We start from the raw sequence: 12197 nt of genomic DNA, 5'->3' as shown, positions 1-12197 counted from the left end.
GAGCCGCGCTTGAACTCGATCTGCTGCGCCGCGAGCTTCTTGACCCAGTCCCAGCCGTACGCCTTGACGTAGCGGTCGTAGACAAACAAGGTCGCGTCGTCGTCGTGGGGATACGCGGACGCGATGAGACCCGCGTACTTGGGGTCGGCGAGGTCCTTGGCCGTCGCGGGGGCCGAAAGCCCCTTCTTTTGCAATAGCGCCTCGTCGTAAAAGTAGCTAAACGTAAAGACCGCGTGCGAGAGCCAGTTGCCGTCCGGGTCCGTGAAACCCTTGTAGACGTCACTGAAACCGTTGGGCTTGTACGGCAGGAGCTTGCCCTGCTTCTTCCAGCGCGGGTAGTCGTTGAGCGTCTGGAGCGCAACGACGTCCGCGACAAGCGAATTCGTCTCGAGCTGGTTGTCGATGCGCACGTTGTGGTACTTGCTGTAGTCGACGACCATGGTGAGGTTCATCTTGGGAAACGCGGCGCGGAAGGCGTCGGCCACGTAGTCTTGCTGCTGCGCGGTGTCGCCGCCGTGGTACACGACGAGGTTGCCGCCTTCCTTGAGCGCCTCTTCGTACAGCGTCTTGATCGACTTGGTCTCTTCGCCATTGCCCGACGGCGGCGCCTTGGTCTTGCGGTACGCGCTCGCGTCTTCGAGCAGGAAGAGCAGCGGGAGAAGTGCAACGAGGCGGAAGAGCTGCATGTTGGTCGTTGGAGTTGCTTTGGTCGATGCGAGGCAAAAGCAAAAGTGGGTTTTGGATCGGCTTGCGATCACACGTTCTATCGACAACGAGGAAGAAGGCGACGAACCGCATCATGGACATGTCGATGACTCCGAGCACACTGGGTATCGTGCCAAGTGTTCGAAAAGGATTGAAAATGTCACAAAAGATCGAGGGAGAGCCGTGGTGCCACGTCCGTTTGCCACGTGGAAAATCAGAATGGTGCTAGATCCAGTGCGGTTTCGGCGCGGTATTCGAGTGCGATGGCGCATACAGGAAGCCATGCAGCTCGCATGCTTGAGGGCTCCGAGTTGGCATGATAGTGCGGGGACGTTGACGTTCCCGGTAGCAACAAGGACGGCAGACACTTGACGCATCTTTGTAAGACCATATTCTGTTGTTAAACCCACATATTTTCAGAGCTCATGTAGACGCAGTCTCTGAATGCGGTCCACGATCCTCATTTCTTTGATTGCATGTCGATCTGATGTACTGCAGCACTGGAGAGCCATCCATGCAACTCTACGTAAACACTATCAACAAAAACTATCTTGCAGCCGTAGGAAGCAACTTCCGACTCGACAGGCGCCATTGTGCGTGCTACACTCCGAGAACCAAAAGCCCAGGCAAGTGGCAAGAATGACCGCTCGCTGCTCGTTGTGGCTTGTGTCAAACGAGCGGTTCTGAGTCGTCAGAATTCTTTGGACAGCGCTCGGTCGTATGCGCTTATTCCAGCACCACAACTAGACCGTACGCATGTCACCCATGGGTGGGAACTGACTGGAGCGTCCGTTGGATACCAGTCTTTCAATATCTCCTGACTATGCACTCCACCCTTCCCAATCACTCCCAATCGTTATCACGCACTGACACGCCAAGCGTATCGCATGGAACAAAGTAACTGTATGCTGCTTGTGTACGCGGCGAACTTCTGGCTTTCCACGTGGCAGCCTCACAGATGGATAGAGTTTGCCACCCTGTATCTTTTCCTAGCACGGAGTCATCGACATGTCCATGATGCGGTTCGTCGCCTTCTTCCTCGTTGTCGATAGAACGTGTGATCGCAAGCCGATCCAAAACCCACTTTTGCTTTTGCCTCGCATCGACCAAAGCAACTCCAACGACCAACATGCAGCTCTTCCGCCTCGTTGCACTTCTCCCGCTGCTCTTCCTGCTCGAAGACGCGAGCGCGTACCGCAAGACCAAGGCGCCGCCGTCGGGCAATGACGAAGAGACCAAGTCGATCAAGACGCTGTACGAAGAGGCGCTCAAGGAAGGCGGCAACCTCGTCGTGTACCACGGCGGCGACACCGCGCAGCAGCAAGACTACGTGGCCGACGCCTTCCGCGCCGCGTTTCCCAAGATGAACCTCACCATGGTCGTCGACTACAGCAAGTACCACAACGTGCGCATCGACAACCAGCTCGAGACGAATTCGCTTGTCGCGGACGTCGTTGCGCTCCAGACGCTCAACGACTACCCGCGCTGGAAGAAGCAGGGCAAGCTCCTGCCGTACAAGCCCAACGGTTTCAGCGACGTCTACAAGGGTTTCACGGACCCGGACGGCAACTGGCTCTCGCACGCGGTCTTTACGTTTAGCTACTTTTACGACGAGGCGCTATTGCAAAAGAAGGGGCTTTCGGCCCCCGCGACGGCCAAGGACCTCGCCGACCCCAAGTACGCGGGTCTCATCGCGTCCGCGTATCCCCACGACGACGATGCGACCTTGTTTGTCTACGACCGCTACGTCAAGGCGTACGGCTGGGACTGGGTCAAGAAGCTCGCGGCGCAGCAGATCGAGTTCAAGCGCGGCTCGCACACGCCCGACCTCGCGGTGACAGCGCAGCGCAAGGCGATCGGCGTCGCGGGCTCGGCGCCAGCGACCAACTCGAGCTCGATCAAGGAGATCACGGGCGCCAACGCGTCGTCCGACTACCTCGCGTGGGGCCAGCGCATTGCGATTCTCAAGAAGGCGCCGCATGTGGCCGCGGCCAAGCTCTTTGTCAACTGGATCGTCTCCAAGGAGGTGCAGTCGAGCCTCATGGCCGGCTTCTCGTCGCGCACGGACGTGCCGCCGGCCAGCGGCGTGCAGCCCTGGGACATCAAGCGCGCCAACTCGCTCGAGTTCCAGACGTGGATGGAAGACCGCGCCAAGATTGAAGAGCTCAAGGCCACGTTCGCCTTGTACTTTGGCGAAGTCACGGGCGAGCCGTCGCCGGGCCAGCTCGGTCTGCACCCGGGCAAGTAAACATCGTCGATGCAAGTGTCCATTCGGTGTATACCATGGCCATGACGATAACATGACAATGTGTGCGTTTTGATGATGGTTTGTTATTGGGATGATGACGGACAACGTGTGGCACCTGGGGCGCAAGTGTATGTTGAATGGCGTCCAAGCCTGTCATTGCTATGTAAGTCAAATGGAAGCGCTCTACGACTCGTAGCATCGGACGACGTACTATCGTTGCTCGACTCGAGACAACATTGGCCATGCCTCTCCAGACAATGTGTGCAATGTACCCAACACATACGAAGGCACGCTTGCATGGAAGAGAAACGCAAATCGATGGACGGTCTTGTCACGTCAAGAGCGTTGCCACCTCAACGCTATAGTCGTTGCGCTCGCGGTGCTTGCGCTGCGACTCGGTCTCAAAGATAACACCGCTCGCGAGCAGGTGGACCACCATGGCGACGAGGTGCCGGCCGTACGTGATCCCGCCATCGTAGTACCGGGCCAACGGCATCTCCAAGCGCAGCAAGATCGCAATCACGTCGACGGGCGTCGACCCAAACACGTCCTTGCACACGCTCTTGAGCGTCAGGTGGCGGCGGAAAAAGGCCGGCAGCGGCACCTCGTCCCGGGCGCACTGCGCCGGCAGCATCGTCGTCACGTCCCACTCGTCGACCGAGACGACGATCCCATGGCGCTCGTACGGTGCGCAGAATGCCACGAGGTCTTCGAAGACACGGCGAAACGGCAGCGCAGCATCGACCTGCGCCTGCGTCACGCCGGTCAGCGAGAGGCAGAGCGGGTCCAGCGGCGCCGTGTACGTGGCCGGCCGGACGTACGCGTGGAACTCGGCGATGGCCGTGTGCTGGGCGACCGAGACGACGAGGGCGCGGACCTCGATGATCTCCTTCTCGTACCATGGCACGTCGAGGCCGCAGGTCGCCTCGAGGTCGAGCACGACCAGCCACGCGTTGGGCTCGAGCTTGGGGTTGCCCATGGCAGCGAATATGCTGGCGTCCGACGACGTGGCGTGTGATTGGCTATTGGAATATGGAAGCGGCGTTGATTGGTGGAATTAATATACAGCCAGTGAATCAGAGAGTGGACGATGACGCTGGACCGTGTTGAAGGCCTTGCAGCAGTGGCTGGTCAACTACGTGAGCTTTGACTGTCGAGACAATGGACTGACCAATATATATTTGCAGTTCTCAGCGAGCTTGCTTGCGTGGACTGCAAGGGTAATGTAGTATGGGACCACGTTAGCTTACATATATCGATGTGTGGGAGGTTGTGTCCGCGAAACCTCTTAAAGTGCATAATCGATATACCAGATAAATCGATAACCCGTAATATTACATATTGCAATATAACCTCTATATTTGGATACGCGAAAGATTGCAAAAGATCCCATCTCGCAGCATGGCGACGACGACCAGCAGCAGCACGATCGCGCGGCTAGAGGCGCAGGCGCGGGACCCGGTCGAGGCCATCCGCATGCGACTCAAGGACGCGAGCGACGTCGTCAACACGCAGCAGCTCGCAGAGATCAAGTACGACTACCTCCAGAAGGACGAGAGCACGAAAGGGCAGCTCGGCGGCTTTGTCCAAGCGCAGATCGACGAGATCGAGCGCGCGTCGGCGTTGCTCGACTGCGACGAGCCGCTCGAGGATGTGACGTCGTCGCTCAAAGAGATGGGCGCGAACTGCCAGCGCATGCGCAAGGAGCTCGGCGACGAAGGCGTCGCGTCCGAGGTCAGCATCGCGCGGCGCAACCTCAAGGAGCTCCAGAGCCAGCTCACGCTCTACGAAGAGCTGCCGCGCAAGCTCGACGAGCTCCAGTACACGGTGCAGACGAGCCTCGGTGAGCTCCTACCAGTGTTTACCAAGTGGTATGCCTGCGACGAGTGGCGCCAAAAGATGCTCCACCAGGTACGGACGACTTGGGCACACTCGCTTTGACGCCGAATATGTAGCTCCACGCGTCGCAGCACGACAACCAAGACGACATGTTCTCGAGGTACCGCCTTGTGCTTGAGCTTCATCGTCATGCGCTCGTAGCAAGCACGTACCCAAGGCGCTGGCAGCGATCCAGTCGCGCATCGATGGCGTCGAAAAGATATCCTTTCCGCCAATTTTTACGTTTCGGTGGATTTCTGGTCGATTATTACGTATTTCTTGACGGTATATTTCGTGTACTTGGGCCAAACGATCTTGAACGGCGCGTGGACCATTGTCATCAACTGCATCGAAATGGTTCAATTCGACAAGAAGCGGCTTCTCGATGCATTTCAGCTGCTGGACGTGCTTGAAAAGTGCATTTTTTATTTGCAGATTGTGGAAATATTGTCTTTTGTAGACGCCGACGCAAGCGCATCGACGCCGGTAAAGTCTACTTGACGAATACGCTCGCGGCCGTGCCCGAAGAAGCCATGCCGTCGTTCTATGTCCTCTGCCGCGACCAGCTCGAGACGTCGCTCAAGACCCGTGTGTTTGACATGTTTGCTGCGATAGCCAAGGACAAGCCCTTCAACGAGGTGCCACAGCTGCGTCTATTTTTCATATCGATTCGCTACCTTTCATGTACGTTAGGCGTTCAACGGGATGCTTCAAGCAGCCTCGAGCCTCGTCCTCGACTTTGAGAGTGTCGACCGCGACGTCGCTGGATGCTTTCCGCCACAGCTTGATGCTGTTCAAGTGTTTGCCGATGGCTACAACGCTGCACTCGAGGAACACGTACGAGCGAGCGATTCACAAGGCGCTTGCGAGCTGGGTGGTGCCTAGTTGACCAAGATTTGCTCAAAAACCGATCTTGGCGTCGGCCAAAAGCTCCAGCTCATTCAATGGGTCGACTACTTCAACACCGAAGTACGCCATTATGGTCGCATTGGGTCGGACAAATCGCGACTCATCGTAGGTTGGCAAGTACAAGCAAGCGACGCCGTCGCAGATCCTCGACAACACGGCGAGTCTCATGATGAAGTTGTACCTGGAAGGCATTTCTGTACATGCAACATAGTCGATATGACACAATTATATGACAAAACGTTGGTGTAGGACCAAGTGTCGACGTGGGTGACCAACATTTACAACCGCGACGAAGAGACGATCGTGGGGCCGGCCGGCGAACTGCACTCGACGCGTCCCAACGACATAATGAATATTCTCAGCTCCCAAGTGTCGATCGCCCAAGAATGGCTCGGCGGCCTCCTCTTGGCCAAAGTTGTCGGGGTGCGTCACGTTTCTGTGTTTTTTTTAACGTTTTTTAACGTTTTATTCGTGTTATTTTGCGTTTTGTGTGACAACTATGGACATTTGATGACGTAGACATGCCTGTCGGCACTCATGCGGCAGCTCTCGGCGCGCAAGGACTATTTTGCAGCACATCTCGCCAACACGGACATCGAAGCGCTCTGCTCGTTCATCAACGACACGGACGTTCTCCAGGTATTCTCCAACTGATGTTCTTTGTATCAACCGCGTCGATGTAGTCCAAGTGCTTGGAATTGGTTGACGGTATCGCTTTTCCCGGTGCCGCCGACCCAAACGAAGAGAAGCAAAAGCTCCAGACAGGTCTCGGGGACCTCTTGGACGCGACGTCGGCCGGTACATCTCGCTGCCACTTCGGCACCACTCTATAAAGAACGATGGTAGACATCGTCCAGCTCGCGGTCGATGTGTGCAGCTTGGTGGTCTCCAAGATCTTTGCCGACCTTGAAGCGGTGCGTCATCGTGTGCGTGACGCGCCTCATCGAGGCGTAGGAGACCACAGCGCACTGGCTCGGGAAAAAGTGGGACGACGACGAGCCCGTGGTTGCCAACTTGCTGGCGACCATTGAAGACTACGGCGCGGACATTCGCCAGTGGATTAGCAGCTCGTTCTTCAACGCCCGCGTGTTGCGTCTGGCGTTGGACCGGTCTTGACGAATCCATTCTTCTCGATGCATTATCTCATCGGGATCGACTAGCTGCGTGGAAGAATATACCAAGCGCTTTCTTGCGCGCACGGCGCCGTTCAATTGCGATATCGCGGCAAGTCGCGTGCAGACCGATACGACGGTACGCGTTTCCATTGTCCTTCAACGTGGAGGGACAATCATGCGTGCGGTGCAGAATCTGCGAACGTTCTTTTCAAAATACGAGAGCGAGATGCGTCGAAGCGGCCTTCGATCGGACGACGATTGGGCCAAATGCCTCGAGAGCATGACCTTGCTGTACGACATCTTGACCAAAAAAGCGACGCTCGACGATCTGCACGCGCAGCTCAAAGAGATCGAGCTCCAAGGTAAGAGAAGGTTCACAGAACGTGCTGTTATCTCAGAGATGCCAGGGATCTTGGACGAGGCCAGTGCAAAGCGGGTCGACCGCATGAAGCAACTCATCGCTTGCGTCAAGCGCACGGTCGTGCCTGCTCATGTACGTCTTTCACGTTTGGCAAATGTTGATTATAAAGAAATTGGACTAGGAAGCCAAGAAGAAAGCTGACAAAAAAGCAGAGAAGAAAGCCGAGAAAAAGGTCGACAAGCCCAAAAAGACTTTTTTCAAAAAGGACAAGGGCGTCACGGCGCCCGTTGCCGCCTCCGCACCCATCGATGACGACGTCGCGTCCTCGAGCGAATTCCAGGTCAAAACCGCAAGCCTCGAGGCGTTCTTGGGGCAATAGCGTCGGGCCCTTGGACAGAATACACGTGCATCTGATTGTACTCGATACACGCTATCTCCCTCGACACTGTGGCTACTCGGCACGTATATTGGTGGTCAATATTTTCCTTTCCGGACTAGACAGCGTGCTACACTGGAGCAATGTAGAATACCAACATAGGGGTAGGGTACCACCATAGGGGTAGGGTTACCCACCGGATAAACGACCCTATTCTGGGCAGGCGTTGCAGGAACGATGCCCCGCGTGACCAACTACGTCGACGACATCGCGGGCGCCAAGCCATGCTTGAAGCCGTACATGTACACACACAAGCCACCGACGGCCGACGTGAGCGGCTCGCACAGCCGCCAACTGCACCCGTCGCAGTGGAACAAGGGCGCGAACCCGCAGTTCCAGCAGCTGCCGATCGAAGGGTCGAGTCCGTCCCACACGGGTTTTACTACCAACCGCGTTGTTAATCCTCTCAACCCCAAGTACGAACGAGCAAGTCGTATAGTCGAGGACCTTGATGTGGCTCTTGTGTAGGTACCCGCTGCCGCAGTGTGAGCCTGCGCCGCTAGTCCCGCCGCGGTTTCTCCGGGACTCGTACCAAGTCGACGATATCGAAGGCACGCGCATGCGACCGCTGCATGCGCGCCCACCCCGCGACACGATGAACGTCGTACGTTTGAAACAAAAAGGGCGGTCGAGTGATGAGGCCGTAGAGCGATGTCCCTGGCGCCACGGCGCATTGGCATGAATTGCGCAAGAAAGAGCGGGATATTCTCGACTGCAGCGACATCACCCATGTTGGCTTCAAGACGAAGCGCGTCACGTACAGTTTGTTTGCGAGGGATTTTGGGTGAAAAAAGAGAGCTAGGGACAATCTTCGGCCTGAATATGTCGTCAACGGATTCCCAATTGCGGACGATCCGCTTTCGTATGCCAAGAAGCCGTATGAGCTCAAGAACCACCCGTTTTACCCACTGCAGACAAAGGATATCAAGGTACAATGCTTACAAGATACCACATCGTACCCGATGGGACTAGGGCGCCAACCCCGAAGACAGTCAGAAAGGCATTGTCGGTGGAATTCCGAACGCTGTTCGACGGACGTTTATCGCAACCAATAACGTTGCCGACATCTTTGGGGCCCAAGCCAACACGGTGCACCACAGCATCGTGTCCAACCGGCGGGTATGATTCGCAAGCGACAGCGGTTGCAAAAGATCTGATGTATGTGGCCGTCTATAGGTGGACCCAAACTTTCCCGACTATGTCGACTTGGACGGCGACAAGCTCGAGACGGGCCTGCCGATCCCAAAGAATGTTCAGTTTCCCGACATTGCACCCCGGGTTGTTGAGCGCAAGCGCAACAACGTATCGACGATCAAACTCGGCATGAAGCCGCCCCGGGGCACGACCGCAGGACCCAAGCTGCCGCACGCCCACGTACGCTCCGAGGAGAAGCGGATTGCAGCGCTCAATGCGGATATTCAGAGCGTTCGAAGCTTGAAGTAGACGAGTCACGAACATACTAGTACGTTTTTGCTTGCGATTGCCAATGTTCCAAACGTGACGAAATGTGGACAACGATGAGCTTGGGATGATCCTGTACTTGTGGTAGAGAGGGTTTCATTGTAGAATCAAATGCTGCAGGTTGAAAAGCCTGTTGGCGCGCGGCTTTTCGTCGCTAGATGCAAAGACACAGCGGTCATGCAAAGACTTGGTTGTCGAGAATGAGAGAAATGCGCGTGCCAACGAGTAACCGGTGGTTTGCATGGCGCCTTCGGTTGCAAAACAGTACTAGTATACGCTTAACTGCATATGGCAAGTTTGCGAGTTCAAGCGTGGTATGCAATTTCGACGTCAACAAAACCAGAAAGTGACACACGGACGCACTTACACAACTGGCCTCATATATCAGGCGGTACGCATCAAAGGCAAGGGCCTTCTGGGTCCATACTAGTACAAATGCATGTCTCCTGACCCTTGTCGGAGAGCACGGCCTTCGCAACGACCCATACGATTGGCTTCGAATTCGAGATCTCTCGAGGTTTCTGGTTTCATGTGATGTCGAGTGATAGATAGCTCAACGCCCAAGAGAAACCCAGCACTCTTATGTCATAGCTTCACCCACTCGAGGGATATCGACAAATGTGTGCTGGTAGGCACATATTTTGCAGCGGTAGCTGTGCCTGGTCAGGTCACACTGCATTTTGGTTCTGCAACGTTCGTGTGTCATTATCAGATGATCCACCCATATTGACGTGGGATGCAACATCTGGTGACCCGGATCAGATCCGTGGGCCATAATGATGACGTCTATGACGTCGACGTCGAATACAAACCCTTGTTTATTGACCCTTGATGACGGGCGTCCGTTCGTCACTGTGTCATTGCGAGTCATCGGGCGACATGGGGTGTCTTTGCATGCCAATGTAGTCGCAACGGCGGGTCCTCTCGATGCCCCTCGAGTCCCCTTGTCGTTTTCTCCTGGACTTTGGGCATGATTCTCGCGTCGTCTGACGTCAACGTACGCGGGATGCCCTTGATCAGGCGCGCCAACATCGCGCAACGACCCTGTCACGCCTGAGAAAAGTCTGATCGCGTGGGACGTGCACATCCATCATTATCCACTTTGCCTTTTGCCGTGCGTGATGCAGCCGTCGGCCAAGTCGAACGATGGCATTTGGCTCTACGACGACACGCTGTACGCCGAGACGCTCACCGCGTACCCGAGCCGCGGCCACGACAGCTACGAGTTTTACCCGCACAAGATCTCCGAGACCGACGACCCGAACGGCGCCTTGCGGCCCGGCGGCGCGCTCGACCTCACGAGCGCCGAAGCCATCGGGCTCCTCGGGCAGTACGTGGCCGTTGGCGTCATCTACGGTTTCTTGCCAGCGCTCGCGTACCCCGTCTACACGCAGTACCTCAATTTCTCCGGGTACCAAGTCGCGTCCTACACGACGCTTGTGAGCATTTCGTGGTCGCTCAAGATCTTCTTTGGTGTCCTCACCGACTGCTTTCCGCTCTTTGGCCTCAAGCGCAAACCGTATATGATCATCGGGTGGCTCCTCTGCATCGCCGCGCTCTGTGGGCTCGCGTTCCGGCCGTTCCCCGACCCGTACCTCCCGCGCGCCCTCGCGGCCAACCTCACCGACGACGTCATTCCGCGTGTCCGTGGCGGTGACTTCTCAGACCTCTCGGAAGCCCAAGTCGCGATGTTGCACATGTCGGCGAAGAGCGAGGCGCTCTACTACATCCTCCTCTCGAGCATTGCGAGCTTTGGCTATGTCCTAGCGGACGTGGCCGCCGACGCCATGGTCGTTCAGTACGCCCAGCGTGAGCCGATTGCGACGCGTGGGAAGCTCCAGTCGGCGATCTACGGCACGCGGTACGCGGCGTCGCTCTTGCCGTCGCTCATTACAGGCTTTTGTCTCAACGGGCACGAATTTGGCGGCAGCTTTGACTGGGCGCTGAGCATTAACGTGCTGTACGGCATCATGCTGCTCCCGTGCGCGTTTGCGATTCTATGTGTCATTTTTCTCGTTCAAGAAGACCGCGAGTTTCGCCCAATGCTGCGCTACTACGTGAGCACGCTCTGGCGCCTCTTGACACTGCGCGTGACGTGGCAAATCTGCGCGTTCCGCTTTTTGAGCAATTTTTGCTACAACTTCTACGCGACCGCCGCCGCGATCATCCCGATGCAGTGGGCCCATGTCGAGCCGCTCGTTAGTGCCGGCTTTGACGTGCTCAACACGCTGCTCATGTCGGCCTGCATCTTTGCTGTCGGCCGCTGGGGCGTCAACATGAACTGGCGCCGCGCGATTGCGATTGCAACGATCGCAGAAGTCGTCATCGACGGGTCCGTCATGCTGTGTACAACCTGGGACGTGGTCCGGAACCAATTTTTCTTTATGGGCGTCACGACCCCCGACACGATCCCCGGCGCGGTGCGCTTTGTGATCTCGGCATTTTGCGCCGTCGAGATCGCGGACGTGGGCAACGAAGGCGCCGTGCACTCGCTTATTACGTCGATCGTCAACCTCTCGGACCCGGTGGCGACCATGGTCTACAAGTACGTCGACTCGTTCTTTGACACGGAGGCCGACGACCTCGCGACCGACACAAACCACGTGCGGTGGCAAGTCACGTATACATTTCTGATTGCATACGGGATGCAGTTGGCGTCCCTGGCGTTTCTACCGCTATTGCCGCACCAAAAGGCCGCTGTCCAGTGGCTCAAGAAACGCGGCGGCACGCACGCGTCGGCGGCTGTCATCATTGTTGTCTGCTACGTCGCGGCGCTCGTGTTCTCCGTGACGACCAACATCATGTCGCTGTACAGCGCCACGTCGTGTCTCCGCATTGCCGGCGGCGACGGCAAGCCCGTGCGCGATGCGATGAACCGTACGATTTGCGGCTAACCGTTCTGCTGTTGAGTGCGTGGTTTATTTAAGCAAATACCATCCTGTTGTTGTGCGTACGTTTGCGTGTGGTTGGCGGTGGACCCTACACCGCAAAGGTTACTGACGCGTCATATCGACGGTCCAAGTAACAGTGCAATGTCAACGGCATCTACAACGTGGTGACGAGATTAACCCTGTACAAGTACAA

The 12197-nt window shown here is 56.5% G+C and overlaps 6 protein-coding genes across 6 annotated transcripts; 4 read left to right on the top strand and 2 right to left on the bottom strand.

Annotated features, from left to right (window-relative positions):
• Window positions 1-279: 279 nt before the first annotated feature.
• SDRG_08193 (hypothetical protein) lies at window positions 280-686 on the bottom strand (the record flags this gene model as incomplete). Its single annotated transcript, XM_008614063.1, has 2 exons — window positions 280-282; window positions 366-686. 2 exons carry the CDS (start codon window positions 684-686, stop codon window positions 280-282), a joined length of 324 nt encoding a protein of 107 aa, XP_008612285.1.
• Window positions 687-1697: 1011 nt separating this feature from the next.
• Window positions 1698-3034, top strand: SDRG_08192 (hypothetical protein). Its single transcript, XM_008614062.1, has one exon. It carries the CDS (start codon window positions 1835-1837, stop codon window positions 2951-2953), a length of 1119 nt encoding a protein of 372 aa, XP_008612284.1. The 5' UTR covers window positions 1698-1834; the 3' UTR covers window positions 2954-3034.
• Window positions 3035-3233: 199 nt separating this feature from the next.
• On the bottom strand, window positions 3234-3974 carry SDRG_08191 (hypothetical protein). The gene has a single exon (XM_008614061.1). It carries the CDS (start codon window positions 3930-3932, stop codon window positions 3285-3287), a length of 648 nt encoding a protein of 215 aa, XP_008612283.1. The 5' UTR covers window positions 3933-3974; the 3' UTR covers window positions 3234-3284.
• Window positions 3975-4334: 360 nt separating this feature from the next.
• SDRG_08190 (hypothetical protein) lies at window positions 4335-7669 on the top strand. Its single transcript, XM_008614060.1, has 17 exons — window positions 4335-4864; window positions 4909-4952; window positions 4994-5051; window positions 5132-5247; window positions 5292-5469; window positions 5525-5668; window positions 5717-5800; window positions 5850-5936; window positions 5990-6163; window positions 6260-6379; window positions 6424-6538; window positions 6587-6654; window positions 6695-6849; window positions 6901-6991; window positions 7046-7217; window positions 7263-7348; window positions 7398-7669. The coding sequence occupies exons 1-17, from the start codon at window positions 4355-4357 to the stop codon at window positions 7593-7595; spliced, it is 2400 nt and encodes a 799-aa protein (XP_008612282.1). The 5' UTR covers window positions 4335-4354; the 3' UTR covers window positions 7596-7669.
• Window positions 7670-7797: 128 nt separating this feature from the next.
• On the top strand, window positions 7798-9137 carry SDRG_08189 (hypothetical protein). Its single transcript, XM_008614059.1, has 6 exons — window positions 7798-8068; window positions 8121-8256; window positions 8300-8409; window positions 8455-8581; window positions 8625-8771; window positions 8829-9137. The coding sequence occupies exons 1-6, from the start codon at window positions 7830-7832 to the stop codon at window positions 9093-9095; spliced, it is 1026 nt and encodes a 341-aa protein (XP_008612281.1). The 5' UTR covers window positions 7798-7829; the 3' UTR covers window positions 9096-9137.
• An 838-nt stretch (window positions 9138-9975) lies between these two features.
• On the top strand, window positions 9976-12066 carry SDRG_08188 (hypothetical protein). The gene has a single exon (XM_008614058.1). It carries the CDS (start codon window positions 10235-10237, stop codon window positions 12005-12007), a length of 1773 nt encoding a protein of 590 aa, XP_008612280.1. The 5' UTR covers window positions 9976-10234; the 3' UTR covers window positions 12008-12066.
• Window positions 12067-12197: the final 131 nt, after the last annotated feature.

This window comes from Saprolegnia diclina (genome assembly GCF_000281045.1).
Source record: "Saprolegnia diclina VS20 unplaced genomic scaffold supercont1.24, whole genome shotgun sequence".
Taxonomy (NCBI): domain Eukaryota; phylum Oomycota; class Saprolegniomycetes; order Saprolegniales; family Saprolegniaceae; genus Saprolegnia; species Saprolegnia diclina.
Note: the sequence above shows the minus strand (reverse complement) of the source record. Positions and strands in the feature narration are given on the sequence as shown.